Source organism: Cottoperca gobio, chromosome 5, assembly GCF_900634415.1.
Source record: "Cottoperca gobio chromosome 5, fCotGob3.1, whole genome shotgun sequence".
Classification (NCBI taxonomy): Eukaryota; Metazoa; Chordata; class Actinopteri; order Perciformes; family Bovichtidae; genus Cottoperca; species Cottoperca gobio.
Genome location: NC_041359.1, coordinates 11082659 through 11110410, shown reverse-complemented (window position 1 = coordinate 11110410; position 27752 = coordinate 11082659). Strand labels below are relative to the sequence as shown.

General features: G+C 40.8%; 1 protein-coding gene across 2 annotated transcripts; it reads right to left on the bottom strand.

Annotated features, from left to right (window-relative positions):
* Positions 1 to 766: 766 nt before the first annotated feature.
* Positions 767 to 27131, bottom strand: quob (quattro b). Of its 2 annotated transcripts, none has more exons than XM_029432154.1 (24): positions 26851 to 27131; positions 16908 to 17105; positions 14646 to 16176; positions 13414 to 13620; positions 13079 to 13202; positions 12207 to 12300; positions 11686 to 11772; positions 11481 to 11597; positions 10367 to 10465; positions 10116 to 10264; positions 8846 to 8996; positions 8516 to 8638; positions 8113 to 8310; positions 7008 to 7987; positions 6599 to 6848; positions 6090 to 6179; positions 5115 to 5339; positions 4167 to 4337; positions 3580 to 3757; positions 3199 to 3315; positions 2821 to 3075; positions 2149 to 2426; positions 1588 to 1644; positions 767 to 1439 (listed from the first exon to the last, which is right to left on the bottom strand). In XM_029432154.1, exons 1-23 carry the CDS (start codon positions 26851 to 26853, stop codon positions 1606 to 1608), a joined length of 5664 nt encoding a protein of 1887 aa, XP_029288014.1. In that variant the 5' UTR covers positions 26854 to 27131; the 3' UTR covers positions 767 to 1439; positions 1588 to 1605. The 2 variants fall into 2 exon arrangements, with proteins under 2 accessions (XP_029288014.1, XP_029288016.1); XM_029432156.1 differs by having other exon boundaries at positions 8858 to 8996.
* Between the last annotated feature and the right edge of the window lie 621 nt (positions 27132 to 27752).

Here is a 27752-nt window from a genome sequence, read left to right as displayed (position 1 = left end):
TTAACAATACATGCGTGTGTAAAATAACAAAGAAAAGATGGGCGGACTTCTTTGAAACCTCTACTTGCAAAGATCGTATCATAAAAATGGTTTAAGAGAAATGTGACTCTATCCATATTGCAGAAATCATGGCCTTTGACATCGAGTGAGGAAACACAAGATTTCCTTTTAAATACTATTGTTAGTAGTTACGGTATTCCAAATGTCTTTGATACTGTAAAATGTGACTTGTTGGCTACAATGTTTCATTTTCTTCTCTGCACTTTTTAAAAAGGAAGTATTCTGGCAAAATCGAGTGATTCTCCACGTTTAATAGACAGTTTAACGTTGGCTTTCCTTCCCATTATGTGAAATGCTCACGGGAAACATGGATCTGATGTTCAGATGTATATTTGCTTTAGATTAATTAAGGCAATACATCTGTATAACGTATTACACTATATATTACATCTTTATTATATATTAATTGCTGAGCTATGTTAATGCCTCATTTGTGCTAGAAATGGAACTATTTGGCAAATTAAAATGTAAGACATATTAGAGATTCTAGCCACCAATATTTGAGTTTAGAAAATACAATCTGACTATATTGTTATATAGTTGGTTGAATTAAAGAAGTTGTGGTGCAAATAAAAACCTAATAAAGCAAACATATTCATCATCACCGCAAATGCACTGTATTTCAAATAGAAAGTTATACAAGTGGTACATGTCGCCATTCCAGTAACACATTAGTTTATGCAACACGGATAATCAAAAGAAAGGACAGAGTGAATGTGTTTTATTTTCGAGAAAATAAGTAAGACACATGTCGTAATTAAGTTTGATACATTTGTACAAAATGCAATACATTTGGTGGGACTTATAAGGCATTATGGTGTTTACTGCCTTTGTGACACAATTCTTCACAGACCTCAAGATTTGATCAAACTCCTCTGGGATCAGGATGGTGAATGCTTATTAAAATCTGCACATTTTATTTCACCACGATTATTTGGCCACATTCTTTGACTACTGTAAAGTGTTTGCATTGTGTTATGAATAGCTAACCTGCTATGCTCAAAGACAACTCTATGATCCTTTGCATGAGCTCTGAGACTGATATACAATGATCTATGCAAAGCCATGTCAGTTATGCATTTCTAAATGCAGGCACAGTACATTTACAGACATTCCTCTGACCTATTACTTTAGTAGTGAGTTTAAAAAAGAACATCTATTTACAGAGTGGTAACGGATTACAGTAACAGCTGGCGTATAAAAGGATGTCAGTTGGTGGTGATGGCTTGTGGTCTAATGGTACGGCTTCAGAATACAACACCAGACATGCGTACATGTTAGTTCACTGAAAGTCCCTCGATGTAATGTAATGTGAAGTTAAAATAGTTTCATCTTCAACGCTGACACCAACAGACGGCTTTCTTGGGTTGCCTCCAAATCTGTAGAAAAAAGTGAAATGTTTAAACTAAGTTTTCCTTTCCACAGCAGAACAGTTTATAATGAATATGCACATAATAACTAACTGTTTAGTCGTATTATACTGTATACACGTTTAAGAAGGCTGATGTGTAATTGCACTACACTCACCTTGTACTGTATCACGGGTCAAACCTCAGTGGATTTTCCGACACTAGTGTTCTGAACCTGAGAGATTAATAAAAACGATTAATTTAATATTCATAACTACATCAATCATTGTCCTGAGAAAATTGATCCGCATGCAGGAAAACATTGACCTTTTTATTATTTCAGTATACTGCTAAAAGACAACATATTGCTTGTTGAATAAAAAAATGTATGGACATCATATCAAACATTCTTTTATTGAACAAAATTAACTGAACACAATAGGAAGAAAATGATTATAGTGCCGTTGTCTACCGATACTCCCTGAGTGATGTGTTTATCGTGCAGGTTAACATCAATGCATCAATATATATATATATATATATATATATATATATATATATATATATATATATATATATATATTGTGCAGCACTAATAAGAAGGGAAGAGATAGTTTCCTGAGTAAGTGATGAATGAATCTGTAAGTCATTTATTTTCAGGTTGCACTTGATATTCTGCGTTCTTTATGTTTTTAACCATATGAACACTCAATCACTGGTTGGGAGCTTTATACTGCACCTTGCCACAGGGCAGATCCTTGGCCTGGTATGGTGGTTTTATCTTGGGCTTTGGTGCAACCGGTGGTTGGGTTTTTTCTGTGGATCCTTCCAGAGCATTTGGTTGATGTAAGACTGCAGAGGCTTCAGTCCTATGAGCAACCGCTGCCTCCTTAACAGTGATCATGGAGGCAGAGACCAAAGAGGTGTCCTCCACCTCTCCTCCAATAGCAGAGTGGCAGCTGTGACTGCAGCTGCTGAAGCCACTCACACTCTCTCCGGACGACTCGGAGCTGTCCACTGGAACAAAGAGGAGGCTTGATTTTACACTTGTTCAATGGATGGATGATGCAATCCATCAACCGTGTAACCGTTAGTGAGTAAGAGACATTTCTAAACTGGAAAACCACGGTTCAAACACTGTCAGCAATCATCCTCCCCTCTGAAATGTCATTGGATATAAACCTCTGACCTTGTTGGAGGGAAATAAAACTATAAAAGTGTCTTCTGGTTCGAAACACGATACTCAGCAGCCTGAGTGAAGCTGTTCAGGTGCTATCAATCATGTACATCATGTCATAGCAAGGGGAGGCTCCTGGGTGTACCATTGCATCTAATCTACTAGTCCATTTGCAATAAATCTTAAACAACATTCTGCTCGTATATGAGCTAAGAACATATTTGCTAAACTCACGCAATAAGTTGTGACAACCACTCTCATGGTCCAAGTCGTCTTCCTCCAGAGCTTCAGGAGGCGATGCGTATCCTCCGAGGACCCCCGCAACCCCCCTCCGCTTCGGCCCACACAGGTATCCCACAGGAGACAGGGAACCTCTTCCAGATGAAGAGGAGGAAGACGAGCTGCTTCCTGAACCAACTGATTTTGGTCGGCCCCCAGGAAGCCCGTCCTGTGGACCACGTGATCCCGCAGAGGACAGCACCCTGTTTTCTGCAGAGACCGGATGAGAGGTGGGATGAGATGGGAAAAGCCAAAGCTAGCACAATGTCTCCTGACTAAAATGAAAGTTTTGAATAACAGAGTCAACCTCTTTTACTGGTAGTATTTCCTTACCTCTTCCCATCTGCACATAGTTGACGGCTCTGTCATTGATAGCTGCATCACTGGGCTGGATGTCCATGAAGGGCTTGTTTCCAATACCCATGAACACTCTCTCTTGCATACGGACCTCTAAAAAACAAGTAAAAAAATATTTCTAATTCAAGAAAATGACATTGAAGCATGCACAAGCAGTGGTGGAAGAAGTACGCAGATCTTTTACTTAAGTATAAATAGCAATATCACTGTGTAGAAATACTCTGTTACAAGTAAGTCCTGCATTCAAAAACGTATTAAAGTAAATGTAGAAAAGTATTAGCATAGGGATTCGCATTGCTGTGACGTTGCTTGAGGACACAGCTTGTAATCGACACCAGTGTGTGTCTTTGTTGGTACCTCTGTTGTGTACTGCCTGCTCCCACAGGATCCGCTCCAGGTCCTTGGTCCAGGCGTCCTTCACCTCGCGGCTGGCTGCTTGAAGTGTGTATGTGTCCTGGGTTTTCCTCTTCCTGAACCAGATCTCAAAACACAGGCCGCTGTCACCACTGTTTTGGGTCATGCCTACATCTGACGTCTAAATGTAAACAAAGACAAACGGATCATGTAAGATGGTAGTTTGAAATATGGCAAGCGTTAAGTCACTGTTTTTCTATATATTTTTATGTAATGCAACCTTTTTCTTTTCCTGTAATTAACATATACAAATACTTCTTCAAAATATACATTTTAATATGTGGTGGCATAGTGTCGAAAGTTCTTTGGTGATTTGGAAATTTCCACAAGTTGTGACAAATGATGAGTAAACGTATTACAAGATGGAAGTAACTCAGTCAGTATGTGTACATATGTAGAGTAAACTTGCTGTACCATGTTGTAAAGAGGAAGTGGTAGCTATACTGAGGCCTTCTATTACTGCTTCTTGTGGTTCACATGAACACATTTAAACTTAACATAAAGTTGTGTGTCTATAGCAATATGTGTACCTTAAACGACTGTTTGTAGATATACGTTTCATTTCCCACGTCCGTCTTCCTGGTTTTGCTAAAGAGAATGAGTTCTTGAAAAAGGAAAATGTGGCGCAAACATTTTTTCTTCCTGAATGTGACCAAGAACTCATCCTGGCGTATCAGCTGCCCCTGCTCCTTCAGATTAACCTGCAGTAGACAGAAGGAGAGTCTGGGGGTCATGTGCTGTAGTCGGCAATAATGCACCAGAAACAAGAAAGCACTAACTGTACTATTCCTTTAGCACAATGATATTTAATCATTTGCTATCAAAAACAATTAGTTAGCTTCTAAATACAGATAATGAAGACATTGTCAAAGGAACATACAAGCTTGTATACATTTAACATAATTGACTCAAGCAATTACAGTGAACGTGAACTTTGTTATTATTTCTGACAATGTAACAGAGACGATGAAGTTCATAAGAAAACCATCTCCATTCCCGCTATCTCTGCTCTCCAGATGACAGTTGATGGAGCTGATCCCTCACACACACAGCACCTCCCTTTACATTCCATGGAAAATTTGATAAAACTGTTATTCTTTTCCTGAACGCTTTTCATACAACCCTAACCCTAACCCGATGATTAATGATTGACTAGCGGTATTGCTCAAATGAAAATCACAATAATGAATGTCTTGAAGAACTCTACTCCCCCTCATTATGTGCATAGTTCTTTATGGATGAATACTGTAGTCTTGCCTGTACCTGTTTCCCCTTCGTAGCAGAAGTTCCAATGATGTTGCTTAATACTGGAGGCGGATAAGTCATTCTTATCACAATTTAGTACTATATCTGTACAGCGTACCTGTATATGTATGTACCTTATATAAGACATGAAATCCTCCCTTCTAGTAATCTTTCTTGATATTTCGGTTTATAAAATAACACAAAAGTTAAAAGAAACAAACTGTCTTTCTTACGTCACAGTGGCGGATGGCGTCCATGGCCAGCAGGTTGTTGCCGTGGCGGAGCTGGAAGTGGACGACCTCCAGGGCGGCCTTGACCTCAGCCATCTCTCTTGTTTGTCCCGGACCGCACTCCCTCATCATGTCCTGCAGCAGCAGGCTGTACTTACTGATCCGCTGCACAGGCTTCAACAGGTAAGACCACAGGTCCATCTTATCCCTCAGCTCCAGCTGCTTTTGCTGGAGTATAAGGAGAGGAGTCAGAGAGAGTTGGAGAACATTAATGTTAAGTGGATGGGCCGGCATCCATTAGGACAAAAATGGTGTATAGAGATGTACTTCACATTATTATGCTAGGAGCGAGGCTCAGAGGTAGAAGAAATGCTCAGATAGCAACACCCTTGTGTAGAAATACTTTGTTACAGATACAATTACTGCATTCCAAAACTTACTTCAGTAAAAGTACGTAAATATTAGCGTAAAAATATAATTAAAATACTAATGGAAAATTACTCATTATGAAAAATGGACCATTTCAGAATATTTTATATATATATATATATTGGATTATAATTATTGATGCTTAAATATGTAGGCACTATAGCTGAATACATAATAAAACATAATTTATTTATATTTGTTATATTAATCTCAACATTAAAAAGTAGTTTTAATGATTACAACAAACTAATGTCAGAGAAATGTATAATGTAGTGGAGTCAAAGTATAGAGTAGTAGTACTTGAGTGAATGTACCACTGGCAAAGCTCTTGGCCGTCACTGCGAGCATGTTAGCATGCTGACGTTAGCATTTAGCTAAAAGCACTGCTCTGTATAAGTACACGCTTACAGAGCCGATGGAATAGACTCATCTTGCTAAATACACCATTATCTCCCCTGTTGTTTAAGAACAGTCATGATGTGGTTGTGTTATGAGAAAAGAGAGAATGAAGAGCAAAAAGAGCAAAAAGAAGCTGGCAGTGGGTCTCACCTTGAAGAAATCCTGTCCATGATTAATGAGAAGACTATCAGACTGTGGTTTGTTCTTGCTGTAAAGGGCATACAAAGCAAAGCTCTCTCTCTAAAATAAAAGGAATAAATAAAGACCGTTAGTTATCATCTTTATCGGCAACAATAAATATCCATGTTCCACTCTGGGAAATGCAGACTAAGCAGTGTACCACAGCTGTGTGAGCTGCATGCTCCTTATTTCCAAAGAAAGTGTTCAGTAATATCAGTTGATTTATTGGAAGCTAAAGACAAAACATCAGTCTACAGTGAGGACACATCTGGAAGGGCTTTTGTTAGTTGTTATCAATGAGTAATTATCGCAGGTTTGGTTCAAAACAGGAAACTGGACATGGACTACTACTTCACATTACACATTATTATCTGCCTAAACTTGGTTGCGTCATGGAAACAACAATTACTCAGGTGCGCCCGACTTGCAGACTGTAATTTGTCTTCTTCACTTTTGTGTGCTGTCAACGATATACGTACATGACGTAGGAAGCAGCGTCCCACTCTGAAGGGTTCATTCAGGCAGTTTTCCAACTCCTTCAGGAAATGATGCCGGTGGAAGTCGTGGAGTTTTTCTAAGTTGCCGAAGATGCTCCCTCTCTGGCCCCTGAGGTCCTGAGGGACGTCGGGCCTCTCCAGCTCGGGGAAGTAGTGTTCTCGAACGTAACCCAGAGCCTTCACATACTCCCTCTCTGTGGAAAGCAGCTCCTCCATGATCCTCCGCAGTTTCCTGTTCCACATATAGGAAATGAAAAATGTGAATGTGAACAATCTAACCCAGGTGAGACCAGCATCAGCTTTACATTATTTATGTGTGGGTATAACAGTTGTGCCATTCATGAATATCACACTGAGCTTTAGATTACAGTTGAGGGAGGGGGTTACTTACAAAACATTGCTGCCATTGTTTTCTGTTGGTGTGAGTAATGTCTCTGGGGTCTTTAAATCTTTAGGGCTCTGTGTGGAGACTGTGCTTCCTCCACCCTCCTCTTCATTACTGTGTCTTTTTGACTCGCAGCTCAGGTTTTCTGACCGTGAACTCTCATTATGAGAAATGGGCAGGTTTTGTACGGGCTGCAGATTTTGTTCCAGTGGCTGACAGTGTTTGTGTCTTACATTCAAAGGTGAAAAGCCAGAGATGCTCGCCAAATGAGAGCTCGCACAAGAGCCCTCGCTCAGGGACCGACCCAAAGGTTGCTGCAATGGAAAATCATCGGCCCCTTCAACTGGGGCTGCGCTCCTCAGATCTGCCTCGCTGTGATGCTCTCTTGGCCTTGGTTTGGTTTCTGGATGACATTCACCGTTTAGTGGAAAAACAGGAGTCATTTTCTCATGTTGAACTGCTGCTTCAGGTAATTTCTGCACTTGAGATTCTCCATTCCCACCCCCTTTCAAGTCAGGTTTTAAATGGTGGTTGAAGCAGGCAGCAGTGGTCATTTCTCCTTCATTTTCTGAGATACTGGCGACCTCTTTCTGAGAGGTCGGCTGCTGGGTCAGGGAATATTGACCCTCCCCCACCTCGCTCCTTTTCTCCTCCTTCTCCACTCCTCCATCTTCCCCTTGAGGGTTTGCAGCTGTGGTCTGCTGGATCTGGTTCTTATCTACGTATTTCTCCTCCTTTTGCCTTTCCTTGAGTTGCTGCCTAACTTCTTGGCACTGGACCCAGGCTGCATTCCACACCCTCATCACCCCCGAGGCCCCTGATCTTACGGCACAGGCCTTAGCTTTCACAGATTGGAAGTGCAGGGTGGAGAATTCACCACCTAATCTCTCTTCATACATTTGGAGTGTTCTCACCGTCTGAGCTGAGTAACAACCCTGCTCTACCTGCTCCAAAAAATGACTGCATTCCTTGGCCAGGGCAGACGCCTACAGAGAGAGAAATAAAAGGAATTTTGAGTTTAACGGTTAACACAAATCAGTAGACAAAGGGCAAGTGGAGAAAAAAGAGACTTTAGAAATGTCAGATGGGTGAAAGATGACAAAACACAAACCTGTTCACAGAAGCGATGCACATGCAACAGTGTGTCCAGTTCTTTGTGCCTCTGTTCTGCACGCAACATAAAATCATCCATATTGGATTTGAAAGTGCTGACCAGAGTCCGAAAAACATCTGTTGCAGGACTGGAATCACTCGTGCCAACAAGTATCGCTGCCTCCGTCACCAGGGATGAGGCGTACTGTTGTTTCTCCTGTAATTTATGATAAGATGTCTACTGAACCTTGTATTTAGTTATTTCTATCTACTATTTACTGTTATCAGTGCAAGTTAAATATTTCGAACTTTAGGAAAATGAAAGAAAACTCTTGGTATGTAAAGAGAAACACAGAGAGCCAAATAAGGTCAATTTTTCAGTTGTTTTTCTTTAAACCCTTTTTGTTATATTGCTGTAATACCTTAGACTGAGTGAGGAACACATCAAAGTGCTGCAGGGCCTTTTCAGTGCACACCAGGGTTTCATCTGTTGTGTAAGAGTCCTTCAGTCTCTGTTCTCCTTCTGCATTGAACCACATCCCAGCCTGCAAGACATAATGTAGGATTACACCATGTCGGTTTATAGCTTGGCAAACTGTGAGCGTAGCATTGCTTCTCTTATTTTTTGAGAAACAGTCACAATAATGAAAATGTACAAAAGGAGACAAACTTTCGTCTCCCTGTCTAGAAATACCACGTTAATGAATTTCAGCGGTTTCAACACATGTTAGTGTAGATGTTGTGAACTTAACTGAAATAATTACCAAGCTAATTTTGGCCTCCATCTCTCTGAGCCTGAAGAGGAGCTCCAGGTGCTGCAGTGACTCATTCGATCTCATCACCAGAGTGTGGAGCTTCTCTTCCACCTGATTGTACAGACTAGTCACTGACTCCAGAGCATCTCTGCAAGGACGGCGTAACAAACATAAACAAGCTTGAATTGCATTATAAGTTATCATTTGTGATTTCAATTGTATCATCGTGGTAAATGCACCATTGTTAAGACAGGATCACCTCATACAATTATAGGCGTTATGTGACATTATGATCTGAGGGTTTGCTAATATGTTACGTAAGTCAGAAGTGAATTAAAATAACTCTATACATGCCTTTTATTTGCTTGTTGCCTACTTATTGTGCTGTTTGTAGGTTTAATGAATAATAATGATCATATATTTGTAATGTAATGTAATATATTTTGTACGTAAATCCTTAAAGCCTGTGAACTTAGTCCACTCACACAGGTGTTTTCACGTATGAAGCCTAATTAGACCTGTTTTCAGCACAGTATGGGTGTGGACAGCACTTGATTGACATCTCCCTCACCCATCTGTTTGGTGTACCTATTAGGGCGTGACATTTTAAACTGTTATCACTCCTGTTAGTACATACAGTTTGGTTACACCACATAATTCCCAGCATAGCTCCACCCAACTAACACCTGATTAGAGGTCTAATCAGCCAGAGTAATTGAAAACACAGGTGTGGGTGTGCAGAGGCTTTAATTGGTAGGTGAGGTGGTGCGGAAAGTACAAATATGACAACGATTCGGGTAAAATTAGATATTTTCTTATAAGATAGCAGTCAAACACTAAAGTTATGGGAATGCTCCTAGCGCATCACATGCTTAAGTGAGTATATTGAATGATAATCCTTTTTTTTAAATTTATATTTATTTATTTAATTTATTTTAGTTTTTATTATCACCTGTGTTTTATTATTATTATTATTATTATTATTATTATTATTATTATTATTAACAATAATAATAATAATAATAATAATAATAATAATAATATTTTGTATATTTTGTTTCTTTCTTTACTTTGTTGTCCCTATGTTGTCCTGTCCTGAACAGGATTGTGGGGATTTATTTTAAATGTTGATAGCTTCATTTATAATCATTTTGTAAAATCCCTATAAATTGATTTTTTTAAAGCAATGTTGCTGTTATATATGTCTCTCAGTGTACTCATTGGGACAAGAAGGAGAACATAAATACATTTCAATACTATGTGATACCTGTAGTCCTCAGACTGTGGAAATCTGAACTCCTCTTTCCTCATTCTGGCCAGTACAGCCCCTCCTTCTCTTTGCAGAGTTACCAGTCGCGTGTCTTCCAACACCTCTTTCATTGAGGTCCTCTGTTCCTGAATGCATTGCTGCACTTCCTGTAGCAGCCACAGCAAAAGCAAAGTCAAGACGTGTGACCTGCTCCAAAATGTGCAGTGTACTAATTACATAACGTCACACTGTGAACATGTATATTCTACCTGGGCGGTGTCTATCTTCTTGCTTCCATCCACTTTCTTTATGGCCTTCTGCAACAAGCTGTCTGCCCCTCGCAGGTCCGCCATGAAAGAAACCAGTCTCTGAAATTAAACAAATTCAAGACTTAGTGGAAAAAATGGCACATCGTTAGAGCTTTGAGGTTAAGAGACACAACATATCTGTCCTCTGCTGCCGACAGAACCACAGGCGGCGCCATCCTCAGGCCAAGAGCAGACACACTCGTGTGTGTGCTTGTTAGCTACAAACACTGGAGACTGCCCTCAGTGTGCTCACAAGGAAAGACTCAGAGATACTAGACAATGTCCTCTCAGACCTGACTGCTCCTAACACATCCTTAACAACTTTACTGTAGGTTGATATGTACTGCATAAAGCCACTCCTTAGGAATACTTTCCATCTTCTACATCAGTGCTCCTGCTTCACAACCTTGTTGGACTGTGACCCTGAAGCTTTATCTACTACTAATCATTGTCACAGGTTACATTTGTCTGTCAATAATGGCCCCCTAAAACGAAAAATATTTGTTCCTTCTCAGCAAAGGAACATTTGTAAAATTATCCAGAAATTCACAAACAAAATGTAAAGTCATAAAACATTATGTTCTGTTCTGTCTGCTTTCCTAGCCTGACACTGGAACACTGTTGTAGATGATAAACTTTAGCTGCATCAATCTGACCTGCAGTTGAATAATATAATAATAATAATGTATAGCACATTTCATCCAAAGATGCAGCCCCAAAGTGCTTAGCAAAACAAGATCAGATGAAAATAAACAATAACAAGCAACAGTAGTACTCAAGTGAGAGAAAACATCAAACAAAACCAACAATACCCAACTTCCTCTCAAAGATTAGGCCCTAATGTGTAAAAACCAAGGCATTCTTTGAGAGGAAGTATACTTAAATCATGCTCCCTCCCTCCACTCAAAGACCAAAGCTAAATATGGCATTAAAGAACAACAGAGATGATGAATGTTTGGTGTGGGTGTGTTCAACCCCAGTGGGCTAACTGCGGTTGAACAGCAAATCCTCTAAATGAACGGGAAACTCCAGATTGTCTCAAAGTGAATGTGGGATGTGAGTGAATATTCAGTACCTGATGGAACTGCAGCCAGTCGGAGTGACCGTAAGTAAAGGTCCCTCCCAGGTCAGAGGTCAGCTGGGAAGCTTCGACTGTCTTGTTGAGGGCTTTCATAGAAGTCACCATGTCCATCTTATAGACAAACGCATGAAGGAAAAGTCTTATCTAGTGTCAAATCAAGAGAACAAAGGAGAACATGGAAGCAGTTTTCATTTCTGACCTGTAACCCTGGCTGTTTATCAGGTCGAGGACAAGTGTCTTTATCCACCAGCATCACGATACTGTGGACAGCATGGAGAGCTTGCTCCTGTAGTAGATAGAAAGTTAAAGACAAAAACATCAGGACAGACTGTCATGTGTCTTAACCCAACATAGGTTGCACTAGTTTCTCTGATTAGATGCATGATTGTCACAGAAAAACCAAACCTTCCCTCTCAATTGACAAGAAACTTTAAGTACAACAGGCCTACAGTGTGTGCTACAGTGTATCAGTTAAAAATGGAGATTGCGCCCCCTAGTGGATTTCTTCTCTACTCACAAACCAGAAACTTGAAATGACCTTGTGTTACTCAGTGTTTGTGTTTCGTATATTCAGACACACAATGACTAGTCCTGGCATTAGTTTACTTATCTCTACATCATGGAACGTGACAGTTTGACACGTGTCAGCATCTGATGACATAATGTGTGAGTGCAGGTATTGATGATTTGGACGTGTGCATGCAGGTTTGTTGTTTTAACCTGGGCCATCAGCAGAGCTTTGTACAGGTGAAGTGAAGGAGGCTTCTTCCTGGCATTGATGACCAAAGTCATTCCCAGCTCTCGAACTTCTTTCCTACCAAGGCGTTGAATCATGTTAGGGCACATTCAAACGTTATTACTTCATCACAGTGGTCTTTATTTGATAACAAGGCTTTTAGACTTTTTTATTCGACTTCTCAAATCCGTATTTATCTTTGTATCTCTCTTTGACATCCACACACACACAATCTTCTTCACACATCCTTTTCCATAATTTGACGCCTTCACACACCCCTCTTAATAACCTCTTCTTGGGTTACTGTTGTGTGAGCCTACATCAGATATAGCTGCTAATTTTCGCAAGGCGCTGCATACCAGACAGTTGGCAGCCAGAGACTGTTGTGGTATGGCTCTTTAGTGGGGACAGAGGAAGGCCAAGCTATCTGGTAGAATGGCTTTTTGAACTTCAAAGACCCCATTAAATCCAGTGTAAACAAATAACACTGTTAAAGTGGGCACTAGTAGTCCTTGAGGGGGAGTATTGACACTCAGTTGGGTCAGCTCAGGTCAATTTTACTGCCACCTGATCTGAGTTATAAAGTTAAAAATTAAAAATATTGTTTTATTAGTGTTGAAACAGTAGGGATGGCCCGTAAGGGATCACAATCTGGATGTAAGAGCATGCATCTTATTTTTCAAAGCCTGTGCTGAACACCGGAGATATTTTAAATGGTATATACCGCCCTCTTGTGGTCAGACGTCTTATTGCATACCAGCATACATTGGAGCAGCTACCCTGTCTAGACCAGCTTTCCTTACTAACTGAGGAGATACAGAGATACAGAGATATCCAATAATATTTTTTTCAGTACCTTGGTATGGTGTGCAAGTAGAGCAGTAATTCACAGACATTCTGGGCTGACACAAGAGGGGACGTCCACTCCTTTTTGCCACCATGGACCTCCAACACTGCCCTGCCTGTCCTGTCCCTGCTGCCTGAGGGTTTACAGGACAGAGAAAAAAGTTAGTGACATGTAATTTTTCCTTTTCTTTAAAAAAAAAGGTGCAAAGATCAACTGATTCAAAATCATTTCTTTAATGACAAATGCCGTGACAGTACAGTATAACATGATTTTGATAGAGACTTTTTGAGATACAGAAATCATACAGAAGTCATTATTTGGGTGAATGTTCAGAAATCAAGTACCTGGCAAACTAATAATGCCCAGTTCAAGCAGACCACCGATGCCTCTGAAACCTGATTCATCAGTCTGTGGAGGCTGAGGAGTGGCAGGACTTGCAGAAGGAAGTTGAACAGGAAGTTGAGGAGATGGCTTTTCTATCTTTGAGTAATGGGGTTTAGGGTCTGGTCCATCTGCAGAGGAGGGAGTTTCACTCCTACTTGACTGGGAGTCTGCATTACAGTAAACACAAACATAGTTGTCCTCCCACAGAAAAAGCAAAGAAAACCAAATTAATCAAAGTATAATTGGATCGTTGCTCGAAAAAGTTAGTGTGTGTGTATTTTGTTTCTCATCAGACTGTCTCTTGAGGATGTTCTTCAAAGACAGCGCTAATATTTCTTATAAACTGTCAACTCCCATCACTTTTTTTTGTCCAGCATCCTTTGCCCTTTTATACCACAGTAATTATTCAGTTCTTCATCCATAAATCTTAATCGTCTCCCATCAACATAGATGCAGCTGCAAAGCTGCAGACAGCTTTCAAACATTGGATATGGTTTCTGTAACAAAACACTGTAGTGGCCTTGCTACTAAGCCTGGCTTTGATTTCAGACATCCTAATTGGCCTCTCCTTAGGGCCAACAAAGCCTCGCCTGTGCTCTGTCTTTGCTGCTTTAATAGTCCATGACAAACATGTCTCCTGTCAAGATCTCAACATGCCCCTCTGAGGGCATGAAGGTGCATGCCAGCGGGTGCAAGGGACACAGAAACCTCCTTCTTGCACGTTATGCTGTCTCTCTGCATTAGAGGAATGCTCCACTCTTTCTTTTTAACCAATGGGTTCAGGCCCTCCCTTTCATCGGGGTGCACCATGCTATTTCCGTTCACTTCCTCTGTAATGGGAATAGCGTGAATGTAGCCATACTGCCGAAGAACCCAGACAGCGGTGGGAGAAGATTGTACTCAAACCTGATCTTTGACCTTTGAACTTTTCTTTCTAATGAGCCTTTATGATCTCAGTGGAGCACATTCCCGAAGGCACGCGAGGTCACGGTCGAGTTTCAGTCAGTCTGTTTGGCGTGAATGTTCAGTGGCCCTTCAAGCATTGAGCAACAGATCATAATAAATGGCTGTGTGTGCAGTAATAACAATGTACAAACGTTGTGTGCGGGTGGGGGTTAGAAAGCAGAGAGGAAGGGGAAAAGAGAATGAAAGTAGTTTGAACTTTCATCTTTAACTTGTCTAACCTGCTTACCTTTTTTAGGGGACTTCAGTCTTTCCAGCTTCAAAGTCACCTGATCCAGCAGTTCACCTTTCTTACACTGCATGATGCTGGTTATTGCTTCAGGGCAGATATCACTGTGGCTCCTGTTGTTGACTTTATAGAGAAGTGGACTCCCTTTAGAAGTCTCTGACACAGTGGACAGAGACCTAACCTTAACTTTGTTGTTCCCTGATGGTTTCACAACCTCCACCTTCTGATGTGGTTTAATGTCCCCATCTGATCCTGGATGCACACCAGCATTATGTCCTGATTGGTGGGAAATAAGTTTCATCTGAATTTTGTGACTATGACTCAAACCAGGGGTGGATTTCAAGATCTTGGGTGATTCCTTCATGAGGTTTTCTGATTCAGAAGTCGTAGGAAGGTCTTTGAGGCGAGATGCAAAGGTCCCCGGTGTTGGTTCACAGCAGTGTCTGTATTGGCAGAGCTCTTTACTTATCACAGGTTTATTACAGTGGTTACAAAAGTCTCCAAGTTTGTCTCTTTGAGCTTCAAAGGCACCCTTGGATCTTAACTCTCCCTCTTCACAAAGGCTGACCTCCTCCAGGGCAGCCAGGAGGTCTACACTCTCCTTCTCAAAAGCGACTGGGTTTCTCAGTGCTGCCACGTACGATTCTCTGTACCTACACTTCAAGTCTTGATCAGTTGGCTCTTGCCCCAGCCTTCCCTGGCTGCATGGTGTACAAAGCTCCTCTGCGTACTGAAGGGTTCCTCCACAGGGAACACTATTCCCAAGCGGTACAGGAGGCGGTGGTCTGACAGGTTTGAACAAAACTGAATTGGGTGGATTTGGATGGCTCTGTTTTTCCACAAACTTCTTCCCTTTCGCGATATCCACCAGATCTACATAATCGCCCTCAATCTCTCGATAATTCCGACTGTCCCAGGTATTAGGAGAAACCCAACCAACAGGTTTGATTAAAGGTCTGGAGCATGATTTGGGGGTGCGTCTTTCATGGTCCATTTTGACAAGTTTGGAATAAGAGTCCCCGGGTCTCAAAGACGCTGGCCTCCTGTCTTTGCCAGAAAAAAACATGGCTTCCATTGGGAGGGTGGAGGAGTTGAAATGGGAGGGAACTGAGATCTGTTTTGGCTCAGGTGGAGCTTCACGATAAGTGGGCAAGGTCTTAGGCTTGTCTAAAAACTCTGGGTTGGCTATTTTAGCCCAGGGCAACTTGATTACTCCTTGATCTGTGCAAAGCAAGCAACGTGACAGAGGAGTTCCATGGCGTCCTTCATTGATATCCCGCAGCCATTCCTCAGTGAAGATGCAGGGGTAGGAAGTCTCAGGGACGGGGGTCTCCTCCACTTCCCGACAACCCTCCTCCAGAAGACTTTTGAGAACAACGCGAGCTGCTTGGTCCCCGAAAGGTTCCACCTGTAGATAGAAGTCTCCTGGACGCAGCAGCAAAGGGTTCACCGGTGCTAACTGGATGACGGTTTTGTCATGAAGACACAGAGGCCAGCCCTCACAACGGAAAACCACATCAGAGTATCCAGCCTAAAAAATAAAACATAATTAGTTTTCAGTGTAATTTTGGTTTAATTTGACAGGGATCGAACCGTTTGGTGACCTCTCTACCCGCTCAGCCACAGGCCTACAACTTGCTCTACAGTTTTCTCAATGTTTTATTTATGTACTTTTTTTAATTTCGATTTCTATGTAGTTTTCTTGCCTTCCAGTTGAAAATCTTTATTACCAGAATAATTTGAAACATTTATGATTTCAAGGACATGTAATGCATACAGCATATGAAGAGCTGAGTTATCTCACTTGCATTTCTGTGTGTATACTGTACAACACAGTATAGTCAAGCAAAACTGGTAGCTTAGAAATGTGTCATAGTATATAAACTTTATTTATGGAATGCAATAACAACTGTGCCCTAACCCACCAAAAACTGTATATAAATAGAGGATTGTGTCAGTGATCCAGGTATATAAGAACAATGTCAATAGTTTATACGAAAAACGTTTATATTAATATATTGTATGTCACTCCTGTTATTATTCATTGTCTGAATCCTATGGCATAAGCGTGCTCTTAGTTTTGGAACTACAGTTCCCATGGGGCCTTGGTAAACTTAAACAGTCACCGAGTGTAATCGTAACATGTCTGCATGTTTTATTATTGCAACACATTCTAAGAGAGAGGAGGAAAATGTGTGTGAGTGCAGATGTATATATATATATATATATATATATATATATATATAAATATATGATACTCACACATGCTGCCTGTTGGACACTCTCCAGCAGGTGTTTGGAGGGGATGAGGAAGTCCAGCAGACAATGTAACGCATCACCATGGTAACGTTCTTCAATGGTGCGAAACAGCTGGCTGAGGACGATGGGCGCTGTGGCCTCGAAAGGAGGAAAGAGGGCCGAGAGGGCGCCCTGGATGGACGAGTCCAGAGATTCTGGATTCTGGAGGACAAGAAGAGGTAGTGGTCAGTGACATGAGGTTTGTGTAATGACATTATTATTTGTAGACTGTGGTTAAAGCCTTCTCAAGAATACCAGCAAACACAAAACAATAGATCATAGGAAAGTAGGTATGTAGTTGATACAGTTACTTCATCATAAACCGTCCCTGTCTGAGAACGAAATCAAAGTTATTTTAAAAGCATTATTTTTGTGAATTTTGCATTTAATAGCCTACTTTTGGACCTAATCTGACCCAGTGTGTGTGTGTGTGTGTGTGTGTGTGTGTGTGTGTGTGTGTGTGCCAAAGCCTCAGGAACTCAACCAAACCCTAAAACAATGATTGCAGATATTTAAAAAAAAACACGTTAAGAAAACAGCTGCTGTGCATATAATGAAGGCTTAACAGAAGATCAATGACCGTGCATAAATGAAGGAGTGGTGTGATCTGCACATTCTTTTCAAATGAGAATTGTATTGACCTTTCAACCAAGGCACATTAATCTTAAAACATTTCTTTCCGGCCTAATAAATCTTGCATTGCAGACTATCTTGTCTCATTAAAATATCTGCCCTCCAACTGAAATCCTTCCATTGCAGTTATTAAATAATGTGGTTTGTATCTGGATTTCATGGCCTTTTTCATCTAATGACTTGTACTGTGCAAGTTCGGGTCAAATGTGTGTGAGAATTAGTACCCCCAGTGTGTAGTGTGGACCACAAACTTCTAAGGTAAATGTCTATTCTAACACTGATTTCTTTGAAGAAGGTCCACATGACCAAGATAGAACAAATGCTCTGCAAATGCAAAACGGCAGGACAAATATTTTTCTTGGCCTTTTAAACCTCGCTTCGGCTCGTTTGCAAAGAGTTTTATTTTCGGTTTTAGAGTCAGGAACAAAAAAGAAAGAAAAAGTGATAAACCTTTCTGCATGAGTGCACTTTTTGGATTAGTGAATTATTACTGGGCCTACTTGTATCAGTAAAAGCATTATTATCTCTAACAAAGTAAAAGCTGCAGCAAAAGATCAACTTCACCAAAATCTAAACATGACAAACATTCTCTTCACTTAACAAAAGGCTTTGAGGTAAAATAGAAATAGTCATCTTTAGGGGATCAAGAGGGATGTTTTGGTTGAGCTTCTCAACGTATCTGGACATGATTAAGTCTGTCCTGCATGAGTATGTGCAACTTGTTTCATGTCTGGCCAGGATGTGCTTCATTTAAACTGGTATATTTGCAGCAGACCAAGGCCAGCATCTAATCTTATTCAAAGTGACAAGAAGAAGCAAAGCAGACCAAATAAATGCACAGTCCCGTCAAAAATGACCATAAAGATTCAAGTGCGTGAAAAGACACCATTTTCTGTTAAAAGGTTAACTTGGTGCTCGTGTTTACTGCATAGAGAAACTATTCAGATGAAAAGAGGCCATCTTTAAAGCATTTTTGGTGAACCACCCGATGGGCATGACTTTTAAGGTGGCAGTGTTTTGAGACGTGATGGCTGTCAACATAGATTAGTAAAAAAAAAGCCAGGCATTTAGAGCAATGAAATGAACAATGCAAATACTGGACTTTTCATTTGATTTTACAATAAAAATGTCTTCTGGGCTTTGCTTGTCAGTTTGTTGTAAATGTTCATATGATTGGAACAATTACTTTACAGTACTATGCTGTGGTAAGGCTTTTTTAACAAAGCTCTGTGAGGCTGTACTTACATTTTGACTTAGGCAGGGATGCTTTGAACTAAATACTAACTACAACAGGTCAGCATGCTAACATGAACACAGTGGCTTTGTTTAGCAGGTATCATTTTGACCATGCTCACCATCATAGCATATAAGCAAGCCAACAATTGGCTAATTAGCAATAAATAATAAATAATAAACAAAGTGCCATGGCTGATTGAATGTCACTAATATTGCAGGTATTAAGTCATAAACCAGAATCCTATTTACGTGTGTCTTTTTATATTGCCTTGTGTTTCTTTTAAATCTTTTCTTAATGCCTTTCTATTTTATGTAAAGCAGGTGTTTGAAGGTGCTATGCAAATTAACTTGCTTTGCCTTAGATTTGAGCTTGCAGGGGACATTAACATCCGCACAAAACTTCATGGCAATACATTCAATAGTTTTTAAGACATTTCACTAAAAAACAAAAGTGTGAACCTCATGGTGACGTTACGGGAAACTAGAGGAAAGTACCGGCTTACTCTGGATTTGGACAGGTCTTAGCCGCTAACCACAGCAGGCGTACTATTCATACAATCAGTTCACAGTACCCTGCTGTGTCAATCTCCAAGCCCCCCAAAGGCGTCTGTTTTTAGCCCCCACTCATTTAGCTTGATGGCCTAACCGAGACCAGAGACCAGCCCAGGGTAAACACAAGTGCAGCCGCTTCAAAGACCTCACACTGGTTAGCACTGGGACCACTGCGCTGACTGCTTGGCTAACGGATGCTTGTGTGAGCACCTTGGACCGTCATGAAACATTGGGAACAAAGGTCGTTAAGTTGTTTCATGATTCCCTGAATAGTTCAGTAAATCATTCGACTTTGATTGTATGGCTCAGTTTGGTGTTTACATTCACTGTAAGCATTAAACAACAGCATTAAATGTGCGACGTTGGATGTGAATCAATATCAATATTTGACCACTTATGCAAAGTCTTTGTATCTCTTGTAGACATTGTGTGTCCTCATTACAAAAGAATGCTTCCTTTTTCTGATCGTGCACATCTGTCACAATAGATTAGGAAATGGAGAGCAGAATACCTTCGAGGCTGGCTTTTGTATGGTAATGCATCACAGCTGTTTCAGACTGACTGCGGCCATTCAACTTCGGGTTCTACTGTATTTCTCAAAGCTAACACTAAACCAAAGGTCATATCTAATACACAGCTATGTGAAGTCACTGTACAAGTCTGGGATGTTCAATTTCAATCGTTTGCCTGACTTTGAGATTTCATTGATGATTTGACAAAATGTCCACTCTTCTGTAGCCTGACTTTAAATCAATCCTTCACTGAAATTCAACCTTAAAAAAATATTAGTGGCTTATTAACATAACATTACTTCCAAATAGTTTGAGAATTAAAATTCCTTTTTGTTAACACTCTAGCTAAGACGACATAACGCCCATGCCTGAATAAACTTCTTCTCCAAACAAAAATGGAACCCCCACTGGAACTCCTCTCTGTGGGTGGTTTGGCTTGTGATATTCATATGAGTGAGACCCTCTTGAGATTTTACTAAGCGTTACTCACCTGGACCCAGTTCAGACAGGCTAGCCAGCCAAATGAACTGTGGGTAGGGAGGGTGAGCTGTTCTTCTGTATCTCATTACATCTGACGACCTGCCAGAGTACATGTAAAACAGGCCTGAACTGTGAAAGCTTCAGCAGACAAAGCTAAATTGTGTCTCAGTACTTCTGCATTTCAGTATTGGATCACATATGGTAACATCTCCAAAACTTTATGAACTTTATTCACAACTTCTCTGCACAATATAGTATATGTATGTGACTGGCAAACATGAACATATTCAGTGTCTGCAGTTGAAACATTACAAACTCACTTCTCTAGTCCTCATGTTTTTAGATGTATCTCATTCTGCGTGTTGTACGGAACATTAATGAATCATAGGACCTTTCCTTTTTCAAGATATTTGTTTGTATCTTCCAAATATCACTCACAGCTCTCCCAATGTATAGTGGTAATGAGGGATAGTTTGGGCATTCAGTGGTGGTGAAGAGGTTGCACACCACATGAAAAAGTGATGTCAAGGCATAGCCTCTATAAATGCCAGGAATACACTTGAGGTTCTGAGATGTTTGATGAAGTGTCCTGGTCTTTTCACACCCAGTAATGTACAAGCTGCTCGCCCATTTAAAGTGTGCAGTAGGCCTGTAATGTCCCATCAAGCTTTTAGTCTTTCTGCTGTTTTATCTGCATTCCTCTTGTGTTTTCAACAGTTCCCTCAATTACAAAAACTCCTGGCTAACAGCAATTTGTTCAGGCTTGTTTGCGCACCCAAACACAACCCCTTCCCTGCACTGTATATTAGTGTGCAGTGTCTAGCTCATGCTTCCTCATGTTGACGGAGTAGATACTTATTTTTTCCAAAGTATTTTTACTCCCACAATCAGCCAGCGAGGTGCGTTCAATCAGGATTAAACCCTCAACCTTTATCTTGGCCTGCAGAGACGTTGGGACTTGATCAATGTCCAGCTGACGACCACATTCCACAGCCGCCTCCTCTCCTCACATTCAACACAAGGGGATTCCCTGCCTGCCCATTATTGTCCAGTGCACCCTGTGATTTAACTCTAGAAATAGCCTCAGTCTCTAACAAAGATCATTGTTTGACCTGAATTGGCATGCAGGTATGAACAACAGGCATCTCTCTTTGCCTTGTCCTCCCTTCAGGCCCCCTGGGAGTTTTTCCAGTGTTGAGTATTAAGAAGATAATTACAGGTTTCCTCCATATTGCCTTGGGCTTTGGCCAAAGAAAGTCAGGACCCAGATTTGAGCCACAGTATAAACAAGCTGTCAAGGTGTGTAATAATGCACAATGTGTATCTGTGTCACAACTACAAAGGCTCAAAAGATTAGAAAAGGTAAGCTGACCAGAATGTGATTCTAAAGAAGATTAACTTCAACTAAATGGACGCAGCTCCTGATGCGACATGCTGAAAAGATTTGTTGATGTCTCTGTCTTGACTGGTCATCACATTTGCTTGAAATCCTCATAAGAAATGGACTGTCACTGCACCTCCGGGCTAAACCCAAAACATAAGCAGACGTGACAGTTGAGTCAAGACCTGCCAGTAAATCCTGAAGACTGCCTGGATTCTGCATGTACGGACACGCAGATATGTCCAAGAGTCTCAGATGACACACCACCAACTCAGCCATAACGTCAGCCAATCACAGCGTGGTGCACAGAGGGCTGATGGGATATAAAAAAAATTAAAAATCAAATCATTTCATATAACACCTAACCACAAGTATGGTTAATATTCAGAAATGTTATTATAGTAAGAAGAATGGGTCATTTGTAGCTTATACACACTTGTTTCACACAAAACATGAAAGTGGGAAGATGCTTAAGAGTCTTAATAAAGATCAAAGTCTTAGTCATATCCTAATCAAAAACATGGAACAGTATCTCTCAGTTATTCTTCTTCCGTTTTCCTCCTTAAACATATCGTAACGTAAATCCCATTTGGTGGTGAGACAGTGCTGTCTTTGTGTATGATCCACTCTTGTTAAACTCAGCAGAGGGGCACTCCATTCAGCTAAGCTATCTTAAATCCTTTTAACCGTAAAAAAAAAAAAAGAAAGAAAAAAGGCCTCTTCAAGACAAAACCCCTACATCGTTTCTTAGAGTCACCGCTGCTCGGAGTAAACATGGTGGTTTGTTTGTTCGCTATCAGCCCTTTAGTCTGGCAGGGTTCCTATTATTCATTAATTTTGTCGTTTTTAGGAACTCAAGCTATGTTTGTAAAGTAAAGAGGCCACATTAATATTGTGTCAGGGTTCTGGTTCGGCCTTTTTTTTCTCATATTGCATGAGAGCCAAGAATTTAAAACCAGCCAGTTTAGAGGGTGAGCTGAGATTTGATTTCACAATGACTCATTAATGCACCCTGAATCTGAAAATAATGAACAATGACGGTTTGTAATATTCTATCATGTAACCTTTTCCTATCTTGTAGGAAAATCAACCGTGTGTCAGAAGCCGACATAAATCACAGCTGTCATCTCTTTTGAAATCAGTCGCCCTTCATGGCAACCACACGTTGTGAAATGTAACATTTAAAAAATGTTGTTCTGTAACAATGCCTCCCACTTTTTTGGATGCACTTAACAAAAAGACTGATGATCTTCTTCCCTGTGACGCCAGGTCAGCATATCTGTAAGTTGTAACACAGGATCAGACAGGTGTGTGTAGCAGGGACAGATGTGGCTTTAAAACTAAAAATATCAGAAACCTGGAAAGGCTTCCACAAAAGATTAAACGTCCCCATGGTACAACTGAAGAATAACTAAGTTCACATGACGGCTGTGACTCAGGATGTTGAAGTGTCCTTGGGCAATATACTGAACCCCAAATTGCTGAAATAGCTGTGTCTGAAAGTGTGAATGTATCACTCCTGATGAGCATGTTGCTACCTTCTATGGCAGCCTCTGAATGTATGAATGTGTGTGAATAGGTGAATGCTGACATGTGTTGTAAAGCGCTTTGAGTGGTCTCAAAGATTGTAAGCCATTTACATGTTGACTTTTTATTCTGGAATGTCTCCATGACTGATTCATATTGAACCGCTCCCATTTGACATGACAAAACAACTCCTGGATCTCAGCTTATTCCCCAAAGCTTGCATTCTGGCAAACTATGAGGAATAAAACCTAAAAAATGTTGTTTTTTTGCAGACTGCAACACACCTTAATAGCTCCCATAGTTCACCTCACAATGTTAAAATGGCCAAGAAATTGAAAACGGATTAAAAATACAATTAATGGAGGGCCTTGTGAAATCCATTAAGCTCTAACACAAGGGATTTGTTAGTTGGTCAGCATGTGAGTGTGTTTACAAGAAGTGTACTAAACACTGACATCTGTTGCTCTTCTTTACTGAGCTTCGCAAACAAGTGCACAACTCCAAGCAAAGCTAAACAGAGCACAGCAGACTACATACAAACTGAAGGTTGTTCTTCAGTTAATGCTGCCTCGCCACACAATGTGTTACCTCAGATATGCCGACAGATACAGTTGAAGTTGTTCAGCTGGTTTTGAAATTAAGCCAGAAAAAATGGATTCTCATGACTTGAGACTGTCATGATCATTGAACCAGCTATAATACAGCTGTTATCTTCCTAAAAAAGCAACCAGAAGAGCAACAACAACAGTGACTTTTAAACACAGTGTGGAAGGAAATGACACTAGACACCAGTGACAGTGTTTCTAGAGACAATGCATGCTGAAAATTGACTCAGATCAGCCTATAGCTGCAGATATTTGGCCCCAAACACTTGGCAATGGCTCTATTTTCAAAATATACTGCACAGCCTCTGTTGAGTTTGACCCACTTTTGTGAAACAGAGATAATAAACACACTGAAAATATGGTTCACAGCTCCATGACAACTCTCAGAAACTCGACTCGCTGATTGAAGCAAGATAGAAATGATTTGGCTCTAACAGCTCCATGGGGCAGATGTCTGCAATTATACATATTTTTCTCTATAAATTACATAAGTTTATTGTTTCGATTTGTCCCTGTCTCTCTTTGTAGAAATTTGCCGAAATTACAGCAAGTGAAACAATGGGCAGGAAGTATTATTTGTCAGCCAAAGGGAGCACAGACGATAGTATTGTCAAGATGTGATGATTTGTTACAGGCAGGAGACTGAGCTACTGATGTCTGTCCCCTGGCTGTTACAGAGAGAGAGAGAGAGAGACAGCTGTGACCCTTTACAGCTAGGCCAGTATGTATACTGTCAGCCAATCAAAATCTAGATGCTCTCACACAGCCTTTTTCCAACGGTTAATAGATTAAGGTATGAACGTAAACTATACGCTGAGTGGTTGAAAAATGCACTGTGATGGATGAGCATATCTGACTGATGATATGCAGCAGGCATGTGGACGTCAGTGACTGTTGCTGTGAGTTATCTCGAGACTTAAAGCTGATATAAGAAATATCTTTATTTTTACAATGGTTCAAATGACTACATGTGTGAAACGTAGATGCTTTTTACGCCAAACTCAAAGAGAATTATTGCTCGACTCTGCTAGCGCCTTTCAGTTCATTGTTTTGGTTTTATGCCCGCAACATTATATTAGCATTTCTAGACGCAGCTAGCAGGTGGTTTTTAGCAACAACAAAAAACTTTGACAAACCCACTGCACTCTACCTGCCCAGCACCAAACAGCAGAGGAGCATTTAGCAGCTTAAGGGCCAGATTGGAGGAGTTAGTGAAGAGCAAAACAGCTAAAAGCAGAGTGAATATTCGACTTGCAGTACATTCAGCAGGTGGACACAAAGAGATGAATGCTAATGTTGCTCTGTATCTGCTGGATGTGTAAATAGGCAACTGTTTGCCCCAAATCCACTTTAAAAAGATTATCTCCTTGTTATAAATTAAGAAAAACATAATCTATTGTTTTACCTTGTGAAGGCTAAATAAACTGTCATTCACTTTCTCTTCTAAAATATCCTTTGCTAATGGCATTTTTACCATTTCGGATGAATCACAGAAACACCTGCTATGTTTAAACGAAACATGTTTTTATCAAGACGCAAAACTCAAGAGCAAATCTCATTCCAGGCTTTGATGATTTGCATTAACTTTGAATAGACTTTGAATTCTGCAACGGACGCCAACACTGCAAATGCTAGCTATCACAATGTTTAATGTACAATGAATGAAACCCATGCTGCTGTAAGGCCTGAAGAAGAAAGTGCTTGACCTTGCTGGTGAATGAATGAAATCTCTTGGCTGTCCTTGTCACACAGTAACTCCTGTAAAGACAAATACAATTCCCAGCAGCAAGTCAAGACTCTGGGTTTTGTGTTATTGCTGAGTGTTTACCCAAGATTAAAACTCCTGGTTATGCACGGTGCAGTAATCTAATAATTTAAACTCTGCCGGCTCATGACTGGAAGTTGGAGGGTGGTCACAGAAGGCGACATTAGTCATGCTATAAGTAAAACAAACAGTCGAGGCTGTAAAAGCTGGTTAAACAAGTGCAGCAGTGCATGTGAAGGCAGGACAAAGTACAGTGGTGGCCACGATGTCTGCACTCCTTTAAACATCCTTCCTTCCTGCTTTCTTTAAAGCTATCATTTATCTGGCACGCTTGGACAGATCCTATGATTTCCATATAAAGGAGAAAAGCACATTTTATAAACAGAAAGCTGAACACAAGAGAGGAGAAGCTAAATATGCCTCATTATGATCTTTATCTAACCCTAACTCTTTGTCTGCATTTATTTGATGTTTTTCGCCGCAGCTACAAGCAATGAATAAAAGTTCAAAGACGCCGCATCCTCCCACAAACCCATCATCAAACCTGTTCCTATCTTAAGATTCACTCCTTGTCATTAATTAGTTTCTTGTTGTGCCCGGGATTAGACCGGCCCGCGGTTTGAACTTTTTAAAGTGCTGAACGCTGAACTGGAGAATTCCATTATGTGCACATGCAAAGCAGTCAAATAGTTTATACCCCAAACACTCTCCACTCACTCAAGTATGTGTGCCATCCACATCAATTAAGTCCTACACAAAGGACTTAAAGATGCAAAACAAAAGACAATGTGCCTCTCTCTGTCACTCTTTCTTTGTCTGTGTGCACACACTTAAAAAAGCTTGAGATGCCGTGGGCTGGTGATGTGAAACAGCCCCACCAACTGTGCTCAGGATAACAACAAAAGTTTGAGAGTGCAGTTACATTAGCTTTGTGCTGCCTTTTGTATGTCACAAAGATAAGGTTTCAGACAGAGAGAAGAGTGTGCATCAATACTGTGCACATAAAAAAATATATATATCTAAAATGCATTAGTTACTATACATAAGGCTTCCAACATTTCAGTCACACATGACTGGCAAAGCCACAGAAACAAAGTCACTTGTCCAAGTCTCTGCTGCTGGGTCAGTGGAGAACTTTAACTCTTAAACCAGAAAGTAACAACAGGAGAGACAACAAACCAGGAGTAAAACTTGTGTTACGTTGATGTTACTTTACCATCTTTGCTTTTTTTCTTCTATAAGGCAGAAAGTTTTTTCATTTTTGGTCCTGACAATCCTATCCAGACAGCCTCCCTAGGCTCCGTGCTGAGAGACTTGCCATGTTTAGAGCATCAACAACAGAACTCGACTGAAGTACATCCACATGACAGTAAGTTGTCTTGATCAAAAGGTAACCAAAGTAATTCCCATTCTCCATAGATTTTCCACAAGTCTTGAGTGTAAAGCACAGAGAGCAGCAAATTGCCAGGCTGCCTGTTGATCCTCTAGCTTCACTTCTCTTTCGCTTCTCTGGATACTCTGAGTGTTTAGCGGGTGAGAGAGAGAGGGAGAGAGAGAGAGAGAGGGAGAGAGAGAGGGAAGGAGGGAGTAAGAGAGTGTCTGAGAGGGGGAGGAGAAAAGCTTTCCCTTTCAGAGGAAATCCCCCTCGAGGCTTTCTTCGCTCTCTCTCTCAAACACACACAGGCTTTATCACATACCCAAGCGCACCCACAGACACAATATGCAACAAATGGACACACAACAGCATGGCAGTCTGCACAGACACACTAACTGAATGTGTGTGTTACTGTATGTAATGTAACATGAAACATTCCCACATCCTACTTTGTCATGCATGTAAACACACGGATGCTGACATGCTGCTTTGGCCCGCCATCAGAGAGGTGCATAAGTCCAGCCCCTCGTTTGTGGCCCCTTTTTCCTTTCTATTTTAATCACTGGGAGCTTTTTGGAAGGCTAAGTCAGTCTTTCTCCTCTCTCCTGTCCCTCCTAGACTTCCACTGTCTGCTCCAGGCTTTCTCATTTCCTTTCTTCGGCAATTGTCTTCCGGCAGACTGCCCAGTCTTTGACTCGTATCAAAGGGAGAGACAGCAGAGGGGGCTTCCCTGCAGAGGACTG